The sequence below is a fragment of the Xenia sp. Carnegie-2017 genome, unplaced genomic scaffold (assembly GCF_021976095.1).
Source record: "Xenia sp. Carnegie-2017 unplaced genomic scaffold, XeniaSp_v1 HiC_scaffold_20, whole genome shotgun sequence".
Classification (NCBI taxonomy): Eukaryota; Metazoa; Cnidaria; class Anthozoa; order Malacalcyonacea; family Xeniidae; genus Xenia; species Xenia sp. Carnegie-2017.
Genome location: NW_025813483.1, coordinates 370,494 through 393,242, shown reverse-complemented (window position 1 = coordinate 393,242; position 22,749 = coordinate 370,494). Strand labels below are relative to the sequence as shown.

Genomic DNA, 22,749 nt, shown 5'->3' with positions numbered 1-22,749 from the left:
TCATATATGTGGAAACACGTGTTTCAGCACGTGTTTCACTCAGACAAACATGGCGGAGTAATTTTATTAACAATGGTTACGACGAAGAGGTGCGCTTGGGGAACCTGCAAAAGCGATTCGCGGTATCCTGATCGTTTAAAACGAGACGCAAGTAGAAGCAAAGTATTTTTTTTACATTTTCCTGGGGAGAAATATCAAAGCGAGTAGCGAGAGCGCTGGATTCGTGCGTGTCATCGAGGTGACAGATTTGTGTGTACGAAAGACAGTTATATTTGTAGTCATAAATGAATTCTATCATACATGACATGTAACGAAAACCCAATGACGAGTGTCTTCAAAGCCAATCTCAATGGCTCTTGAAAAATGACCAGGACCAAGTGTTTAAACCTAAATAATGAACATCTTAAAACTTATGCGACTGAGTCATTTGTTAACACCAGCAGTATACAGAAATGCATGTTTTTAGAAAATGTGGTTAATGATTCAGCGCATTATACAGGTATAAAATTTCATTTTTTACTATGTTGATTACAACGGGATATAATTGCTTATGTTCGAAGCTATTGGAAATAAAAAAGGGCTTTGTGAGCTACTCTGAATTAATTTATCTGTAGGCCTACCAGGTGAAATGTTGAAAATATTTTTCACTTTTTGAGTTCGTGAAAGCAAAGGCTTCCAGGCTTATCAAATGGAAAGGGAAGAAAACAGCAAAATATAAACAAGAAAAAAAGAGCAGTGCTAGGGTACAGTAATATATAATCATACACATTGCTCAAGTAAATACTCAAGTTAATAGTTGTGTAATGCAGTTAATAGCTACCTACAGGCGCGGATCCAGCTCCTTAGCTGACCGATGCATTGCGAGCGCCGAAGGCGCGAGTCACCGCTAGGGGGGTCTGGGGGCATGCTCCCCCAGAAAAATTTTGAATTTTCACTATCCGAGAAGCATTTTCCAGCGATTTGGGAAAGGTGACAGAAAAATCTTAAGCGTAAATTTTATCGAAAAAATAACATGAGCCGTCTTTTGTAAGATAACAGCATTGATAAAAGCAATGTTCAAAGGTGGTCTTCTTCCAACGGTAAAAAAGATGAAAAGTTTAATAAAAGCAATGTTCAAAGATGGTCTTCTTCTAACGGCAGCAAAGATGACAACAATTATAAAAGAGATGTTGAAAGATCGTCTTCTTCCAACCACAGCAAAGATGAAATGTTTAAGAAAATCAATGTTTAAACGTGGTCTTCGTCCTCTCAATAACGGCTGAAAACAAGATAACTCTCAAAGAAAATGTAGGTTGTTTATCAGCATTAAGAATTTCTCATGGAGCTCATCGTCAAGCATCTGTTTCTTTATCCTCCAGGATATCAAGAAATTGCATCCTCGTTGGGTTTTGTCTAGCAAAGATATTAATCACTTCTTCGACATCACACTTAATATCATCATTAATATGCACTTGGGCTAATCCATTTAACCTTTCGTTGATCATTGTGCTACGTAACCAAGTTTTCATTCGACGAAGGGCAGAAACGGATCTTTCACACTCACATGTAGTGACTGGCACAACAGCGAGTATCTTAAGCGCTGTAAATATATTTGGAAACGCAAGTTTGTTACAAGTTCGAAGCGTGTCGGCAATTGAATCGTACTTAACTTTCTCAAAGCCCCCTTTCCAATTTGTTTCCCACAATCCTAATTCAGCATGTATTTTCCGAAAGTGTGGCATATCCTCTTTATATGCAACAGCAAACTTCATAAACTCTTCCTTCCAATTAACGTCCTTGCAATTGAGAAAAATACTAGGTATAATATAGAATCCACGATAAATATCGCACACCTCTGAAGAAAACCGAAATTCCATCTGTTCAATCAAGTGATCAAGAAGAGGGATGGTTAGTTTCATGCGGTAGTATTCACGTGCTGAAGTCATAAGTATTGGAAGAAGGAATACAGTCATTACATTTTTAATGTAATCCATACAATACATAAACTAAAATGCAACTAAAATCGCACCTACCCCTGCATATTACAGTTTGTATTATATTACATATGAATACAAGTATAAGTGCTGCATAAGTAATATGACATCGTGTATATTTTATGATGATTGTTCGTCGTTATCTACACGACTACACTCTGAGTCTGAAATGAGTACACTATTTACATTTAAAACATGCAAGCATAAAGGTAAATTTACTTACTTTAAAGCTCTTAGTTCTCCACTTTGCCAATGAACTGTCAAGTGCTTAGGTATTAACATTTCACTTGACATATCTCTCCCATTTTTACCCTTTGAAAAGGGATTCCAAGGAGAGGATTTTGAAATAAAAGTAGCAGCTCTCGTTTCATAGGTTCGACGCACTCCATTAATATCAAATGACTTCTCTTCTCGAAGCAGAGTACACAGATCGTGTTTGATATTCTCGACAGCCATGACTTCGATCGATGATTGCGAGTTATATCAAGTGATCAAATAACAATGCATTCAACTTTGAAGTTCAAAGTTGAATGCATCGGTGCCATGTGCCCACAATCACAAAATTATGGAAAATGCATCGCTCAGCGGCAAAATCTACCGTGACGTGAGGCCCTAAAACAATAGTTTTGCTGATGTCACAGTAGATTTCACGTGGAAAAGGACTCGGGACCGATGCATCGACCGATGCATCGCAAATCTACTGTGACGTAGCGATGCCTCTTCCATCTACCGTGACGTGCTGGCAGAATACTATTAAATTACTTACTAATTATGTATTCACGACAAAATTTCGCTAAATTTTATCGACTTTTCTTTCGCTATTTGTGTCATGGAATACGACAAAATTATCGGAGAACACAAATGTTATTTCTAGAACAAATTTTAGCTTAAAACTGCTAAATCTATAAGTTAACTAAACAATATATCACTGTCAAATGTGCGTTTTAAATAATTCGAAAATAATATTTGCTATTTATTTCATTAAAATGCAAACTCGCAGATTTTAATATCTAAATATTTTGACCGATGCATTCGCATCGGTTGCATCGGTCTAGATCCGCCCCTGGCTACCTATGTGTAATGAATGATAAGCACTTAATCATTTTTATAGATCCACAAAACTTCTACATGGGCTAAACTTTCAGTTTATGAGCAATTTATATTCACATTGGTCAGGATCAAAAGATTCCCTAGTCTCAAGATGTTATGTGATTTATTTGGAGTGTCAGAAACTGTTGGTAGCAGCATATTCTTGACATGGGTGAAGTTTCTTGAGAAGCAATTAAAGTTATTTATTCCATTTACCACTTTGAAAGACATGGAAGGAAGAACCCGGCCTAAAGTTTACGAATCTAGTCCATGTCTTCGTGCAATAATTGATTGCACAGAATTCTATATACAAAAACCTTCTCTTCCTTCAAGTCAATGTCGGACACATAGTAACTACAAAGGCAGAAACACCTTCAAACTATTTATTTCCATGTCACCGCTTCTACATATTAACTATATCTCTACATTGTTCAGTGGTTGCATAAGCGACAAGGAAATCATCAAGAGATGTGGATTGTTGGAAGAGTTAGCTGCAGGGGATGGCTGACAAAGGATTTAATATCCAGGATTTACTTGCCCTTCGACATGTCCGTTTAATTTCACCTCCAATTAAGCATAAAGGTAATGTTGACACTGGTGCAACAACAATGACAAGGAGAGTGGCTACAAAGAGGATTCACATTGAAAGAATTATTCAACAACTGAAGTCATTTAATATATTACAAGGTGTAATCCCATTCACAATGAAACCATATATTGATTCTGTTGCGTCTATCTGTGCAGCATTGGTTAATTTGCAACCACAGATTATTGCATCACCTTAAAAACATTGTATATAGAAGTTTTAAAAAATATACAATAAAATATTCCTTTGTGTTGATAAACTTAGATCAATGCAGAGTAAACAATGTGTGCAAAGTTCAGTGCCATTTATTTCTTTCCATTGTGGCATCCTTGTTACTGAACCATTTATGTTCCATGACAATGAAATCATTGGGACATTTCTCATATTTTTCAATATTCTAAAATATGTTGCGAGATTGAAAAAGTAAGCACTCTTCCCTATGTTATTGCATTGAGTATATCTTTCCTATTATTAAGCTCTAACTTGAAGAAACATGTAGTTTCCATAATTACCTTCAAAAAGTATTTAAAAAAAAGTGATACAAAAACAACACAGAGATTTGAAGAGATTTCCTGCCGTGGGACCTACCAAATAATGCATATAGCAAGATTTATTTGCACAATATATTTATTGGTGGTATGATAAGAACTCACTTTTAACAGATGAATGAGAATCTTGATCTTCGAAGCCATTGACACTCCTTACTTGCAGATCATCAAGAGAATACAAAGCAGATGATACATGCTTACATCCACCATCTCTACCAACAAGACAACAGCAATACGCATCAAGCACACTGCCGCGATTAGACCCGTTTCCTTCCAATATAAACCATAAATCGTTAACGTCTTTACCATCTTTAGTCATTTCTTTCATTGTAGGCTTAACTTTGCCTATATAAACATGGACCCCAGCATCTTGCCTGTATGCTGTTAGCAAAGACTCAACATATCCATCGTAAAACAAACGATAGTTCTCGAACGACTTTTAGGCTGCAAGACCCTGCTTGTCGTATTCCGATGAATGTTATATAAGATGATTAAATATGTTTGTAAATGATGATCGTCCAGGTTAATAAAGGAAGGAAGGAAGAGCTTTGTTTATAATATTCCAGTCGAGAGAGAATAGATTATTCTTTAAACTTTATGATATTTTTGTTACTTCATTCGATGACTTCCTTTCTTCCTTTGTTCGCTTTTTGATTGCGCTGCGTAATAGTCGTCTGCGTATCGCAAAGCTATCTTGGTTGTTGACATTTGGTAGTGGAAAGCAGAGAAACTTTGGATAAACGCCGAGTGAAAGACAATCTTTAAGAAACTTAACATCTAATTCTGCTTTCCGTTGTTTGGTTTGAAGCTTTTCAAACTGCCGCAATTCTGATAAGGAAACCTTTCCTTCGTATTTTTGTGCTATGTCGTAAATAATGTTTCCATAATTTCGTAAAAGCACTATTGCCAATACACATTTAATATAAACGACAACTTTTTTGAAAATAGACATGTTTCGACATCTCATGATGCCATCTTCAGTATGAATGAAATAATAGGTGATACAGGGTTTATATAAAAGTAATATGATACATAAATTTGAACAGTAAAAAGGAAATAAGATAATATAATGAGGAGCGTCCGAGCGATTGCCACACACCGGAAAAAACTAAGTAATCTCACAAGGAACAGAACCCTACCATTCACACACAACGAGACGATAACCAATCTATCATCACACCAATTAAAAGACGAAGAACTAGAACTCCTGAAAAATGGCCTTGGCTTCAGCATTAAACCACTGCGACTCAACTCAACCGACATTCTGGCAACATTCGAAAAAATTCACCAAACTATAAAACACAACATTCGCAATCAAGAAGACTACACGCATCTCAAAACAGAGCTGGCACACATCGCTCACTCGTACATCTCATCTTATCACCCGACACCAGCTGACTTCAAAAAACATCACATCCTTAAAAACATTCGAAACAATCCAAACATTATCATTCTCAAACCGGACAAAGGCAACGGCGTTGTAATCATGGATCGTCAAATGTACCGTAACTCCTGCCTTAAAATCATTAAAAATACAGCAAAGTTTACCCCACTCAAAGAAGACGTCACACTACCACGTGAAGCCAAACTACAACGACTATTAAAGAAGCTTCTAAAGAAAGGCTCTATTAGCAACAAAGTTTATAATGATATCTTCCCCAGAGGTTCTCAACCCTCACGCTTCTATGGCTTACCGAAACTTCACAAGAAACGAGAACCAGAACAATCGCCTCCACTACGACCGATAGTTTCATCAATCAACGCATACAATTATAATTTAGCTAAGTATCTTAGCTCTCTACTAACACCACTCATACCAGATGACCACTCCACTAAAGATTCTTTCACTTTCCTCGACGACTTCTCATCTTTCAACTCATCAACTTCTTGTCACAAATTCTTCATCTCCTACGACGTTGAAAGCCTATTTACAAACATACCACTTACTGAAACCATCAACCTAGCAGTCGACTTAATATTCACTCACAACCCCACGTTCAGTATAAACAGGACCGACCTCACACAACTGTTTTTAATAGCAACAGCACAGACGCATTTTTTATTTAATGGAAAATTTTATGACCAGACGGACGGTGTTGCGATGGGCTCTCCCTTAGCACCCATACTTGCTAACATTTTCATGGGCTCACATGAACGAAACTGGCTAAACAAGTACCACGACATTAAACCACTATTTTACCGCAGATACGTTGACGATATTTTTTGTGTTTTTACTAACGAAACTGAGGCCATGAAGTTTTATAATTACATTAACACACAGCACGCAAACATTAGATTTTCTTTTGAAACTGAACAACAAGATCAACTGCCATTTCTTGACATTTTACTAACAAAATCTCACGACAGCTGTACAACATCTACATACCACAAACCAACGTACACAGGACTTCTGACGCACTATTTTAGTTTCACACCACTTTCATACAAGACCGGATTTATACACACACTAATCGACAGAGCATACAAACTTAACAATACGAACAATGGCTTTCAACGAGACATAAAAAACATCACATCCACTCTTTTACGAAACTCTTTCCCACTTCACTTTATTAGCAGAACCGTAAAACGATATCTCGACAACAAACATAGCAAGAACCTCAACCTAGACACCGAAACTCCTGACACGACGATCACAACCAACACAAATGAAAATTCCAAAATAACAACTCTATACTTCAAACTACCATACATCGGACATTACTCACGACACACACAACGCCGACTTACAAACATTATGAAACGCTTCTGTACAGATATTGACATTCGACTAATTTTCATTCAAAATCAAAAACCTTTTCTCATTCAAAGACCCAATCCCTGATTCAATTAAATCTATGGTGGTATATGAATTCAATTGCGCGGGATGTAATTCCCGATACATTGGCGAAACTTCGCGCCATTTATCCACCAGAATCAGGGAACATACCACAACAGACAAAAACTCTCACATCTACCGACACCTTCTTAAATCTCACTCATGCAAAATCAACTATTCACCCTCTTGTTTCAAAATCATCGACACTGCCGACACCTCATTCACCCTTAAGATCAAAGAAGCACTCCACATTAACAAAACTAACCCTGACCTCAATGTTCAAGTTTTTAAATTCAATACAATATTTAGTTTATAAAACGCTCGGACGCTCCTCATTATATTATCTTATTTCCTTTTTATTGTTCTAATTTATGTATCATATTACTTTTATATAAACCCTGTATCACCTATTATTTCATTCATACTGAAGATGGCATCATGAGATGTCGAAACATGTCTATTTTCAAAAAAGTTGTCGTTTAGATCATAGATATAATAGTCCAATTATATCTATGATTGGGATGTCCACTAAATATCATATTTCAATCCCCTGCTGTTTATATTGTGAAATATCGAATTCTTGGTTGGTCATAAAACAGAGGTGAATGGAACCTATTAATTTGTTGTTGTGATAGGATGTAGGAGTTGTCTACCCTTCACTCTCCGTAAAACAATAGGGATGAATACTTGGCTAGAAACAGGGATTTAGGAACAGTAATAAAGTCACTGTAATGTACATTTTTTTAAGGTTTGGGGCTTTGTTGTCGTCAAGAATGAAACAAGATTAATTACTGGTTGTGCTGATAGTGAATTGAGAGTTTGGAAAATTCAGTACAAGGATGATAGAACAGAAAGACGCGAAGAAACGAGAAAACGAAAGACAGCAACGCAATCTAGTCAGGATGATGTAGGGGAAATAGAGGTACATAAGAGGTGTTTTTTGGTCATTTCTCTGCCTTGTCTTGCATGATGCATAAGGAATAATAGTGGATGATACTTAAATTCAGAAAACCAAAGGGAAAATAAGCGTTTTTCAGATCTTTAGTTACAATGCGTGTATGAGGTAATATTAGGATTTTTTTGGATGTTTGTGTGTGTATTAGGAATGTTGATGGATATTTGTGAGGTAAATTAGGACTATTGGTGAACATTTGTGAGGTATACAGTATTTGGAATGTTGGTCGATATTTGTGCATAGGATTGTTGACGATTTTTGTGTATATTACTATGTTAGGTTAAACTAATAAAATCTCTAATAAACTTTGTTTTTATAATTTGACCATCTGCATTAGACCTGTAACCACTGTATCAAGCATTTAGTCTAGTTTTAAATTCATAAATAAGCATTTAGTTCTAGTTTCAACTCGGATTTCAACTTCTCTATTTCGAATTTCAATAGGAATGGCTTTCGTGTACAATGATTGGCTCTGTCATGAGAAGCTCAACTGATCGCGTACTGTCGCTGTATTGCGATCTTTCACGAACTTATATTGGTTGTCATGTACGTACGTTATGTAAGAAGTTTTTATGTGGGATTTGGATTGTAAAAAATTGTTATGGAGATGATGAACATTATGTGACTACTGCTCAGCTTTATGTTACAACCTAGTATCAACTATAAATGGCTTTTCTGATTGGATTAATCAAACATTAATGATAAACATTAAGTTTTCGTTCTTTATAATTCTATAGCTTATTGTATTTCATTGTACTATTTAAAACCCTAGACAATAGCAACGCACAGCTTTCTAAGAAGTGGGTTTGGTAGTCAGTTATGGAGAAGAAAATATTTAATTTAAATATGAATTTTGCTTCGGTCACCGAGAGTCGTGTTGACATCGTGAGGAAATATTCATTATAAAAGCAACTGTCTGAGTAATTTTCGTGCAATTTTTACAAACCCAGCAGAAATTCTTGCAGTAGCAAATATTGCTCAGTTTTCAATGGAAAAACTCTATTCTAATGTCAACCATAGGTTGTCATTATTCATTTCTTCATAACCAAGTTGAGAATGTAGTATTTTACGTATGTCGAAAAACATTCACGGTTATGAATGAATTTTACAAAATATAATCAGTATTTCTTATTTCACGAGAGGACTAAAGAAAAGATGTGGTTATGTGAAGATAATTTTTATTTGTTTAGGGTGCTAATTCTACGTTAGAAATGTTTCGTCTTGCATCAGAAGACGAAAAAAAAAACGCTTGGCAAAAAGACGAAAAAAGATTTTAAAGAAGCAAAGGTTGTTGACTTTGAAATTTTAAAACTATATTCAAGCTTTTTTATTCTCATACATGTGATATTTTTTTCCATTATTTATTCCTAGATCTCAAGGATTGGAAGCCGACGAGCTGACAGTTAGATAATTTTTGTTACGTGAAATTTGTGTGCAAAGAATTTTGACGAATCAAAATATACGTAGTTTACGCTAAGACATCACAATCTTGCCTCGTTTCTGTAACATTGTGATCTTTCTCTTTATTTGTGAATACTTCTTATATATATTATGTCAAAATCCTGGAGCATATTTGGTTTTGTTGTTTGAAATGAAATGAAATTTTGAATACGTAGAAACAGAAATACGTAGGAAAGAATCATATATCCGTTCTTCCAACATTTTAATTGTGTATTTGTCCATGATTTGTCTTATTTTTGAAACATGTTTTAACATTACTTTTATTTTATCAGATTTCTGAAAACGTCTTAGCCACCGTCGAAGACGAGATTATAAAATTACCCGATGTTAAAGCGACCTCAAAGATAAGGTAAAATGATGTATGGAGTACAAACATTGTAATTCGCTTGTGGAAGTCAAGCGTTTTGTGTGAGAGAGAGAATTTTTCTAGACGTGCTTTTCTCATCGGATGTTTTTTCTTAAATATAACACAGAAAAAGTTTATCGTTATTTGAAATGAATGAATGTTGCTTTCTAACATTTTCATACATGCAATATTTTTAAGCAGTTTTACAATGTCAATTTTAAAAATTGCTTCTTTAAAAAGCCTGAATAAAAAAGTTATTTTTAAACGATAGTTATGATTCAAAAGTCGTTTCTTGTCCTCCTCGTACATGCGTACAAACGTCGTTCATTCACTTGTCTTGCTTTCCCGCCATTATAAAATACAAACAATGTTTTTTTTCTTATTAGGTCGTTTGACTTTGCATTGAATTCAAATAATGATCTAAAGGTATCTTTTTTTTTCTTCCGCGATTTTATTTTATTTGAGAAGTATGGATGTGTTAAATTGATGTTTCTGTATAATTCCAACTGTTGTCAAATAGTCATTTTGAACGATGAAAAATAGTCTTTCGTCATTTTTTATCATCTTATTTGATTGTACATGTAAAGAATGCGTAGTATAGTGGATACTATGGAATTAGTTGCATCCACTTGAAATAAGAAGTTTTATAAATTTCTACAGATTTCATTATTACTACACAACAACAGCGTAGAGTTTCATGTCTTCAGTGACGAAAAGAAAGATTCGACTAATATACTTTCCATAAAGACACCTGGTCATCGTAGTGATGTAAGGTATGTGGCTACGTAGATCTCACTAAATCTGGAATGTGATGACAATAAGTTAGTCTTAAATCTCATGTGCCTTTTGAAGCGTCATACTGTAACAGCTCACTTCATCTGATTGACTCCTAAGAGCAAATGTATTTTTATTTTACACAGCGATTCAATGGTTAGAAATAATTGCATGTGAGAAAATGATTAATTTTGTTGTGTTGTTGTTATTTTCGCTTCATCCGCATTTTGTAGTATTTTTCACTTTAGCATGAAATCTTGAATAAAATGGATGGCGCATTTTTTATTTTATGAACTTCACCCTTGATTTAGTTGATTTTTAGCTAGCTTTGTTACTTTAGGACTTTGTCATTCAATTCTGACGATTCCTGCATCCTCTCTGGCGCAGCTGAAAGTGTTAAATTGTGGAACAGGTACAATAAACAGATTTTTAAAGTTGTGTATGTGTATTTGCTTGTAATTTCTTTAACTAAAACATACAATGATGCATATTTTTTAAAGTTTTATCAAGTTGTACCAACAGGATAATCATTCTTTCTCTCTTAGGGGAATAAGGTTCGAGTAATTTCAAATTGTGGGGGGGGGGTGAACAAATTCAAAGTTTACTAAAAAAACATTATGCAAGGATTGAAATTTATCCTGAAGGATGTAAAATTACCGAAACAGACTTACATACTCTACGCTCTCATTGTTTCTGGTCGAAAGAGTGACTGTATCTATATCAACCTGTGATGATATCTCTAACAAATTTATAGATCGACTCAGAAATGCATCAGAACAATGTCTTCTGGTTATTGTCTAAGTGCGTTTTTTGTACCTGGTGACAGACACGTTGTTGTTGGTACTAAGGTATTCAGCATTAGTGAATATGACTTTGTAAAGTAGTGAGACATTGTAAGGTCATGCGACAGGCACGTTGTTGGTACTAAGGTTTACAACATTAGTGAATATGATTATATAAAGTAGTGTGACAATGTAAGGTCATGTGACAGACACGTTATTGTTGGTACTAAGGTATACAACATTAGTGAATGTGACTTTATAAAGTAGTGAGACAATATAAGGTCATGTGACAGACACATTGTTGTTGGTACTAAGGTATTCAGCATTAGTAAATATGACTTTATAAAGTAGTGAGATAATGTAAGGTCATGTGACAGACACGTTGTTGTTGGTACTAAGGTATTCAGCATTAGTGAATATGACTTTATAAAGCAGTGAGACAATGTAAGGTCATGTGACAGACACGTTGTTGTTGGTACTAAGATATTCAGCATTAATGAATATGACTTTATAAAGTAGTGAGTTAATGTAAGGTCATGTGACAGACACGTTGTTGTTGGTACTAAGGTATTCAGCATTAGTGAATATGACTTTGTAAAGTAGTGAGACATTGTAAGGTCATGTGACAGGCACGTTGTTGGTACTAAGGTTTACAACATTAGTGAATGTGACTTTATAAAGTAGTGAGACAATGTAAGATCATGTGACAGACACGTTGTTGTTAGTACTAAGGTATTCAGCATTAGTGAATATGACTTTATAAAGTAGTGAGACAATGTAAGATCATGTGACAGACACGTTGTTGTTAGTACTAAGGTATTCAGCATTAGTGAATATGACTTTATAAAGTAGTGAGACAATGTAAGATCATGTGACAGACACGTTGTTGTTGGTACTAAGGTATTCAGCATTAATGAATATGACTTTATAAAGTAGTGAGACAATGTAAGGTCATGTGACAGACACGTTATTGTTGGTACTAAGGTATACAACATTAGTGAATGTGACTTTATAAAGTAGTGAGACAATATAAGGTCATGTGACAGACACATTGTTGTTGGTACTAAGGTATTCAGCATTAGTAAATATGAATTTATAAAGTAGTGAGATAATTTAAGGTCATGTGACAGACACGTTGTTGTTGGTACTAAGGTATTCAGCATTAGTGAATATGACTTTATAAAGTAGTGAGACAATGTAAGATCATGTGACAGACACGTTGTTGTTGGTACTAAGGTATTCAGCATTAATGAATATGACTTTATAAAGTAGTGAGTTAATGTAAGGTCATGTGACAGACACGTTGTTGTTAGTACTAAGGTATTCAGCATTAGTGAATATGACTTTGTAAAGTAGTGAGACATTGTAAGGTCATGTGACAGGCACGTTGTTGGTACTAAGGTTTACAACATTAGTGAATATGATTTTATAAAGTAGTGTGACATGGTAAGGTCATGTGACAGACACGTTATTGTTGGTACTAAGGTATACAACATTAGTGAATGTGACTTTATAAAGTAGTGAGACAATATAAGGTCATGTGACAGACACATTGTTGTTGGTACTAAGGTATTCAGCATTAGTAAATATGAATTTATAAAGTAGTGAGATAATTTAAGGTCATGTGACAGACACGTTGTTGTTGGTACTAAGGTATTCAGCATTAGTGAATATGACTTTATAAAGCAGTGAGACAATGTAAGGTCATGTGACAGACACGTTGTTGTTGGTACTAAGGTATTCAGCATTAATGAATATGACTTTATAAAGTAGTGAGTTAATGTAAGGTCATGTGACAGACACGTTGTTGTTGGTATTAAGGTATTCAGCATTAGTGAATATGACTTTATAAAGCAGTGAGACAATGTAAGATCATATGACAGACACGTTGTTGTTGGTACTAAGGTATACAACAATAGTGAAGATGACTTAATAAAGTAGTGAGACAATGTAAGATGTTGACCCTCTAAATTTCCTTTACAGGCTGGCAAACTCCAAATATTTGACGTTTCGTCTGGTTCATTGCTTGAAACTGTGGACGCACACGATGGTGCTATTTGGTCGTTGTGTTTAGCTCCTGATAATGTAAGGGACTTTACTTTATTTAAAAAACATATTTTAGGTCCAGTCGTTGGAAAGTAACATTTTGACAAAATTTGTGGACTGCCATGCCCTTCTTAATATGCTTTCTTTCGATTATTTCTCTAACATAAATAGTAGCGATCTTTTTGTTGGCAAACTTAAGTTATTCTGCTGCTTGTCATTTTGTAACTCCTTGAAGAGACAAGTGACGTATGCTTTACTTCAACCCACCCCCCGTCCTCATATATTCCCTTTTTTCAGTGAATCGTTCAGAGGGAGCTTAAGACTACATTAATCTAGAAATGATGAATTTATCAATTTCTAGACGCTATTCGCCTCAGGAAGTGGTGACAAGGATGTAAAATTTTGGGAATTTGATTTGATTACGGATGAGAACTATTCAACGACCAGGTAATAAATAATTTGCATGTAAAGCAACGTTTGCACTCAACGTGATTTTTCTCACTCTTTTTGCATTGTAAGACGAAAAATGTCCTTTGTCTGTCGGAGAAAAAACAACTTTATGTACTAATTCTGTTGAAGCTTGTGTTGTAAAGTTTTTTCTCTTTTTTTTCTTGTGCATTTCATGTTTGTAATGAAAAGTGGTTAAATGTGATCATCCGCTTTTTGTTTGTTCAATCTTTGTTGAAGCTTGTATTCTAGAGTTTTTTCTCTTGTTTTTCTTGTGCATTTCATGATATTTGTAAAGAAAAGTGGTTAAATGTGACCATCCTCTTTTTATTTGTTCAATCTTCGTTGAAGCTTGTGTTCTAAAGTTTTTTCTCTTTTTTTTCTTGTGCATTTCATGATGTTTGTAAAGAAAAGTGGTTAAATGTGACCATCCGCTTTTGGTTTGTTCAATCTCAGCTTAACATTTTCTAGTTGTATGATTCAATATTGTCTAATTAGATTATGTATTTCGTTGTACAATTGGGGTGATTCATGTTGTATTATTTTGTTTAGTCAAAGATTAAGTATTTGTCATGCACGAACATTAAAGATGAATGATGGCGTTATGTGTGTAAAGTTCAGGTTAGTTGTTGATATATTCACCTTGGGGAGGGTATACGTACTTACGATCTTCCATTTAATCACGTGCCAACCTTCGTTGCAGTCCAAATCAAAAGTTTATTGCCGTGGCTTTGCTTGATTTTACAATGAAGATTTTCTTCACATATACATTGAAGGTAAGTTGTTAAATATATTTGTACGTAGTTGATGATATTCGATAGCAATTGATGGTATTGGATAGCAGTTGATAGTATTTGATAGCAGTTGATTATATTGGATAGCAGTTGATGTTGGATAGCAGTTGATGTTGGATAGCAGTTGATGTTGGATAGTAGTTGATGTTGGATAGCAGTTGATGTTGGATAGCAGTTGATGTTGGATAGCAGTTGATGTTGGATAGCAGTTGTTGTTGGATAGCAGCTGATGATATTGTATAGCAGTTGATGTTTGATAGCAGTTCATGATATTGGATAGCAGTTGATGTTTGATAGCAGTTGATTTTGGATAGTAGTTGATATTGGATATTAGTAGATGTTGGATAGCAGTTGGTGATATTGGATAGAAGTTGATGTTGGATAGCAGTTGATGTTGGATAGCAGTTGTTATAATATTTTCATTTGTTGCTGTAGATCACTTTAAAGATGACTCCTTGTACGAAATTCTCCCATATGTTTTTCTATGAATCACAATAAAAATACACTTTGAGTTAGAACTGTTTCCTTTTCCTACAAAAAATTCACTTAAAAATCCACTCTTGTAAAAAGAAGGCGATATTTTTTACTTTAATCTAGTTACGTAACATTGCATTAGTGTATGCTTTCCATCAACTTTATAATTTGATTTACAGAAGTCTCAAAAATTTAAATGAATAAACATTTTCCTGCCCATTTATCCTAATTACTTTTGTATTCATTCTTTAAATGTGGTTACTTTTCCCGCGTCGTTATTTAGTTCTTCCTATCCCTCTATGGTCATAAATTACCTGTTGTTACCATGGATATATCAACGGTACGTTTTATTCATATGACGTGTGTTTCAAAGTATCCACGTTTGACTGTTGTATGCAAACGTGTATTGTGTTTACGAGAAGAATCCTTAGCTTACGTCATGGGCGCATACATTTTGTATACGTCACATCCGTTTTAGCTGTCGCATAAATTATACTGTTTTTCAAGCTCACAGGAACGGCTTCCAAGTCTGTTTTGATATCATGTTTTATAATATGTTTTTTATTTTTAGTCGAAAGAACTTTAGGACATAAAATACAAGAAAAATACGTATACACAAAAGATACATTACCAAGCTGTAAATAAGTCATTTCGCAAAAGCTTTTCGTATTAGATATTTTCGAAATAAAATTACAAAGTGAATCAATTTTAAATAATGCATTAATAATTTATGCATCAGTTCAAAAGAATGTAAATTTTTCTGCGTAAGCTTTTCTTCAATGTTGCTTTAAACCCAAACGAGGAAGTTTAGGTTTGTGACGTAAACTAAGGAATTATAAAATGAGCGATGATTATGAGAATGTAATGAAAATTGATTTAAAACTTTGAAAAAGACGTACATAATGTCAACTACGTATGACCGTGCAAATTTTTACCAATCCTCTGTTGTGAAAGTGTAGAGCGTGTAGCGGTCCATCTCTTGACTACTTTGTATTAGTGAACGCTTTTCAATGGCGTCTTTATTTATTTTTGAAACTTTTGTCTGTCTTTCGATTCGTATATTTGTCATCCTTGATTCATTTTTTACAGGATAACGTTCTCCTCGTTTCTGGTGGCGTTGACAAGAACATTAAGATTTGGGGTTTGGATTTTGGTGATTGTCGAAAATCAATATTCGCCCATGATGACAGGTGCGGACAATGTAATTTTAAATGACAGATACGCAATTTTATGATAGTAATATATGATAGCCTGAAACAGTCGATTATATCCCTACTATACACTCGTATCCTATGTACATCTTCATTTTACCCTGTAAACCCTCTTACCCTGGTTACATCATTGTTTCGTCATCACCATACCTCGTACGTCTATAACATACTAGTAAACCACGTCCTCAATTGTTTTATACGTAGATTTTCTTCATATTTTTTTCCCTCATGTAATCAACATTGCACCCCACAATACCTACTTGTACTTTCATTGTATACTTTATATTCTCATGGTATCAACATTACACCTAGTAATACCTACATATACTTTCATTGTGTACCTTATATTCTCATGTTATCAACATTACACCTAGTAATACCTACATGTACTTTCATTGTATACCTTATATTCTCATGTTATCATTATTTCACCTAGTAATACCTACATGTACTTACATTGTGTACCTTATATTCTCATGTTATCAACATTACACCTAGTAATACGTACATGTATATTCGCTATTTATATTATAACAGCTTTAATCTTCTTTTAGTGTCATGGCGGTGCAGTTCGTGCCAAAAACTCATTATTTCTTCAGTGCAAGTAAAGATAAAACGATAAAATATTGGGACGCTGACAGATTTCTTCATGAAGGTCATCATTCAGAAATATGGAGTCTTGCAATAAGCCATGACGGCGAGTCTGTTGTAAGTATCAAGTATGGACGGTTTTAGATAATGTCGAGTTTGTTGTAATTGTCAAGTATGGAAGGTTTTTGATAATGTCGAGTTTGTTGTAAGTGTCAAGTATGGACGGTTTTAGATAATGTCGAGTTTGTTGTAAGTGTCAAGTATGGAAGGTTTTAGATAATGTCGAGTTTGTTGTAAGTGTCAAGTATGGACGGTTTTAGATAATGTCGAGTTTGTTGTAATTGTCAAGTATGGAAGGTTTTTGATAATGTCGAGTTTGTTGTAAGTGTCAAGTATGGAAGGTTTTAGATAATGTCGAGTTTGTTGTAATTGTCAAGTATAGAAGGTTTTAGATAATGGCGAGTTTGTTGTAAGTGTCAAGTATGGACGGTTTTAGATAATGTCGAGTTTGTTGTAATTGTCAAGTATAGAAGGTTTTAGATAATGGCGAGTTTGTTGTAAGTGTCAAGTATGGAAGGTTTTGGATGATGTTAAATATACGTTTGCTTGATTTGAATGAAAGAATGAGCGAAAAACGTTTACTCAAAGATCAACCCTTATTCTTACTACTCCAGTTTCACATGCATTGTTTTATATCTTACAGATCAGTGGGTCACATGATAAATCGTTAAGACTCTGGGAACGAACGGACGAACCGTTGTTTGTCGAGGAGGAGAGAGAAATGGTACTATACATAAATCTGTGGCTGGAGCTGCAAAAATATGCATATAGTACCTGTACTTTCAATGTTTATTTTAATTTTTCTATTTAGGAGAGGGAAGCAGCTTACGAAGAAAGCGCCGTAACAGGAGTTGAAACAATTGTAAGATTCTTTTTACTATGTAACATGAGATATGTATGTCCCATCTTCAGCCCAACTACTCTGTATTTGTTATATACTTTCACTATGGAAAATATCTTGTGGAAGTTGCATTTATTGCACTAAATAAATTCATTTATTTAAACCATGATGTTGTTTAGATTCCAGGTGAACAAGACACAGAAGCTGTTAAAGCTGGCAAGAAAACTATCGAGACGATCAAAGGAGTTAGTTTTGTTGTTGTATTAGCATTGCAAGTTAATTTTATTGGTTTTGTGCCCAGTCCCCCCTGTAGTACCTGAAAGATACCTCAAAATCATACAGATATATCGAAAACTGTGGTACACCAAAGACATGTGAAGACTGTGCATATCTGAGGTCAAATGTTTAAACTTACATTGAGACTGGGTACTTGGAGTATATTATAGTAGAATATAGATACTTGGAAGATAGTACAGTATGATTAGGATACTTGGAGGGTATTACAGTATAATATATAATATACGCCTGGAGATTACTATGTTGATGTTTGTTCTCTTATCTTTTCATTAGGCTGAAAGAATCATGGAGGCCATTGAATTGTATAAGGAAGAAAGACAGAAAGAACTTGAACATAAAGCGAGTCAAGTGACAAAAGACAAAACGGTAGGTTTGTTATTTCTTGCTCTGCACATCTACAAAATGTTTATGTTATACGTATAGACAATCTTAAATCTTAAATGAAAGGTTTGTTATTTCTTGCTCTGCACATCTACAAAATGTTTATGTTATACGTATAGACAATCTTAAATCTTAAATGAAAGGTTTGTTATTTCTTGCTCTGCACATCTACAAAATGTTTATGTTATACGTATAGACAATCTTAAATCTTAAATAAAATGTTTGTTGTTTCTTGCCCTGCACATCTACAAAATGTTTTGTTGTACGTATAGACAATCTTAAATCTTAAATGAAAGGTTTGTTATTTCTTGCTCTGCATATCTACAAAATGTTTATGTTATACGTATAGACAATCTTAAATCTTAAATGAAAGGTTTGTTATTTCTTGCTCTGCACATCTACAAAATGTTTATGTTATACGTATAGACAATCTTAAATCTTAAATAAAATGTTTGTTGTTTCTTGCTCTGCACATTTACAAAATGTTTATGTTGTACGTATGGACAATCTTAAATCTTAAATGAAAGGTTTGTTATTTCTTGCTCTGCACATCAACAAAATGTTTATGTTATACGTATAGACAATCTTATATCTTAAATGAAAGGTTTGTTATTTCTTGCTCTGCACATCAACAAAATGTTTATGTTATACGTATAGACAATCTTAAATCTTAAATGAAAGGTTTGTTATTTCTTGCTCTGCACATCTACAAAATGTTTATGTTATACGTACAGACAATCTTAAATCTTAAAAGAACAATTTTAAATAACCATGACCGGCAACATCACAAAACTTTCTTGACTAAACACCCTAATTGGGATCACGCCCTGCATCGTTATTTAACTCTACCCATGAAACCACCAATAATATTTTCTTAATCTCTAATTAGGGCAACGCCCTACATAGTTATTAAAGCCTACCTGTGAAACAAGCGTCAGTATTTTCCTACTCTCTAATTAGGGCAATGCCCTACACTGTTATTAAACCCTACCTGTGAAACCACCACCAATATTTTCTTATTCTCTAATTGAGACCACGCCCTGCATCGTTATTTTACCCTACCCATGAAACCACCAATAATATTTTATTGCTCTCTAATTGGAGCAACGCCTTACACTGTTATTAAACTCTACCAATAAAACCACCATTATTTTCATACTGTCTAATTGGGACCACGCTCTGCATTGACCTAACCATGAGACTACCACCATTATTTCCACACTCTCTAATTGGAACCACGCCCTTCACCCTTCACTATTGTCTGATTTATACAGAAAATCCCAGTTTCGTTTTTTACACAAGTTCTGTTTGTTCTCACATACATTTTCTTTCCTTTGAGCAGCTTCCAAAGCGCGTCGTTCATCCGATTCTTTCTGCCTTTGGTAATGTCAGTGTAAGTTTACTATATCTTCAATGTTTCCATTTAAGAACAACATGAAGGCCACGTGATACAAGATGAAAGCCACGTGCATGTTGAACATGATTAATGTAAATATTAATGTAATGGTAAGATTGCAAGATTTACATACGTACGTATTTAGATAAGGAAAAAATGGATGAGATGGCTTTACATTTATAATGACTATATGTTTGTAAATGTAGATCATCCAGGTTGGTATAGTCCTGAGAAGGACTGTTTTTGTTGTTGTTGACTGACGTTTCGACAACCCTAGCGGTAGTCATCTTCAGAGTCGAATGTGGAGTAAACGTCAGGTTAACCGTATTTGTTATCTGGTTCTTACGTAACAATCTGAACAGCCTGTTGTGTGTTTACTTTATTACGATCATTTGGACGACAGAGCGAACAACTTGCTAACGACTACATACGTTTTGCAAGCAACGTCAGACGCATACGCACAACAACAATGGTTCAACTACCGCTGCAAGGATTTTGGTCTTGTTCCGGCAGGACTTAGAATTAAGTACTCGTTGAACACACAAGAGGCTATTCAGATTGTTACGTAAGAACCAGATAACAAATGTGGCTAACCTGACGTTTACTCTTCATTTGACTCTGAAGATGACTGCCGCTAAGGTTGTCGAGACGTCAGTCAACAACACCATCAACAGTCCTTCTCAGGACTGTACCAACCCTGACGATCTACATTTACAAACATGTAAAGATACTCCCGGGTTCAAACCATTTACTTTATTTATAATAACTCTAGAAAAAATGAGAGTTGAATGTAAAATACACAGGATTTGTAATAATGAAATAAAATATCTTGACCTCGAAGATGGAGGCCATAAATATTGTTGTTCTACGATTGAATGTCTGTCTATGTCAACCTGCTTTTCCCGGACCATATACTTACGACGTTTTTAAAAAATTTTTTCTTCTCACAGCCTGTGCAGTATGTACTTCTAGTGGTGAAAAAAGTAAAGTCAAGGTAAGGTTGAAGTATTATAAAGAGCAGCAAATTATCCCGTGAAGAATCGTTGTTTGTACTAGAAGTTAATTTAGAGCATTTTAAAAGTAAAGTATGGCAAAGTGTCTCGTTGGAGTTACTAAAGGAATTAAATATTAAGTGTTATTAGAATAAAGTAGAGAGGTATCTTATGAAGCAAGTGTTTTTCTACAAAACATTTAAATTATTTAATTTCAGCGAACTTGAAGAATCATTGCTTGTGTTACCGTTTGACTATGTTATTGATGTACTGAAACTTCTTCTTGAGTGGATTAAGGTAAAGTTAAATGTATTTTGACTCCTGTGTCCTTACTTCACATGGTACAGGTTTCGTTTTCAAGTTTTGCTCATCCCAGATGTACGTGATTGTTTAGAATGGTTGGGAAACAGAGTTAAGTTGTCGATGTCTGTTCTTTCTGCTGCGGTTGGATTAAGACCTAGTTTATTTTTGGTTTCGATCGATATTTTTTTCAATACGTCTGTCTTTAAATCATTTCCTAAGAATTTCATCACGTTCCATCAGTATTTCTTAATATATGATACAATTGGTGAGATACCTAGGTACAATGCTGGATACTTTTTACTTTTTTTCATATTTTGTTACAATAGAATACATCACAACAAGATCATATCCACTCCTAGACTACTGCCAGTAATAGACTCTATCAGATCACATTGTCGTAGCCGAGTTCGCGAAATGAAGGTAGGAAGTTGTACGTTTATGAAACCGCAAGTATCGCCAAATTTCTCCCGTAATTTTACCATGCGCTGCACGACCGTTAATTTATTCGTGGTAAATTTTGTCGACACTTTAATGACTGTAAACTAAACATGAAAAAGTCGTCAATTCTGATTGGTTAAAAGCAATTAAGGCTTTCTTTCACAATACAGTGCCAATGTTAATACAGAGTTTAACTTTGTATTAAAAAGGTTCATAGAATATTGTTTTGTGTATTAACAACAGAAAAAAGTATGTATTTAGAAAAAAAAATTTTCAAGAGTATGAAGATTTCATTTTTCTCTAGTTCTTTAAATTTTGCTAAATTAATCGTCATGAGTTTTTGAATTTTTTTCTTCAAACTTCCACAGATGACTTTTTAAATCATTTGAACTAAACAAATGACTTTTCAAAACATTTGAACTAAACAAATGACTTTATAAATTATATGAACTGAACAAATTTTCTTGAATATTTACATCGACGCCAATAAAACTATTGCACACTTGTAATGATTGCTTTATCTTTAGGATACTGTTGGATTCAATTTTGCGGGACTACAGTTTATTCAGAGACAGCTTGAGAATCGTGACGTTACATTCTTTGGTGAAACACGCAAAGAGACTGGGACAAATACGAAAAAGAAGAAGACGATTGTGAGGAAATTTCGATGAAGGTTATTTTGTTGTTGATACTCTGACAACTAAAACGATTGTCTTCGAAAGTACACAATGGCTGAGGTTGATTGCTGTCTATAGCCATCCTCGAAGATCCCTAACCCAAACTGTACCCCTAGAGGCACACGCAAAATCCCCTTGTGCCCTTCAAATTACAATTTACGTGATCAGCAGACGTTTACATTTTGCGTGATTTAACAGTTATTGATATTGGATCAGGCTTAAAAGCTATAGAAAAGAATTTCGTTTTTGTTTATTTTATAACTAAATATTGGGCTAGCCTGACATGGACAATCAAATGAGTCTTTTATTTCTATGACATTGAAATACATTTTTTGCGCCTCTAATTCTAGCTCCCAGCTACATAAATAATCTTAGTGCAAACTGATTTCAGAAAAGTTAAATATAAATGAAAGTGAGATCATCAAATTCAACATCACAACTATCGGTG

At 34.5% G+C, this 22,749-nt stretch overlaps 1 protein-coding gene and 1 long non-coding RNA gene across 2 annotated transcripts; one reads left to right on the top strand and one right to left on the bottom strand.

Moving 5' to 3' along the window:
* Nucleotides 1–389: 389 nt before the first annotated feature.
* On the top strand, nt 390–22,295 carry LOC124443194 (WD repeat-containing protein 3-like). Its single transcript, XM_046993729.1, has 27 exons — nt 390–499; nt 7,784–7,957; nt 8,435–8,536; nt 9,192–9,277; nt 9,362–9,392; nt 9,724–9,800; nt 10,184–10,223; nt 10,458–10,570; nt 10,912–10,983; nt 11,326–11,419; nt 13,337–13,438; nt 13,761–13,846; nt 14,399–14,467; nt 14,550–14,622; nt 15,398–15,454; nt 16,204–16,304; nt 16,880–17,033; nt 17,620–17,700; nt 17,788–17,838; nt 17,997–18,062; nt 18,388–18,480; nt 19,838–19,888; nt 20,842–20,885; nt 21,102–21,180; nt 21,278–21,327; nt 21,513–21,606; nt 22,152–22,295. Exons 1-27 carry the CDS (start codon nt 470–472, stop codon nt 22,293–22,295), a joined length of 2,214 nt encoding a protein of 737 aa, XP_046849685.1. The 5' UTR covers nt 390–469.
* LOC124443237 lies at nt 3,764–4,229 on the bottom strand. Its single transcript, XR_006947549.1, has 2 exons — nt 4,161–4,229; nt 3,764–4,045 (listed from the first exon to the last, which is right to left on the bottom strand). It is a non-coding gene; the product is annotated as an uncharacterized LOC124443237 (long non-coding RNA).
* Nucleotides 22,296–22,749: the final 454 nt, after the last annotated feature.

What these genes read in the sequence shown, in the direction of transcription:
- LOC124443194 (XM_046993729.1), top strand. Translation starts at nt 470, where the DNA reads ATGTGGTTAATGATTCAGCGCATTATACAG. An exon ending in GGTCATCGTAGTGATGTAAG is followed by an intron (nt 10,571 to 10,911) that starts GTATGTGGCTAC and finishes TTGTTACTTTAG; the next exon opens with GACTTTGTCATTCAATTCTG. An exon ending in TGTGTTTAGCTCCTGATAAT is followed by an intron (nt 13,439 to 13,760) that starts GTAAGGGACTTT and finishes ATCAATTTCTAG; the next exon opens with ACGCTATTCGCCTCAGGAAG.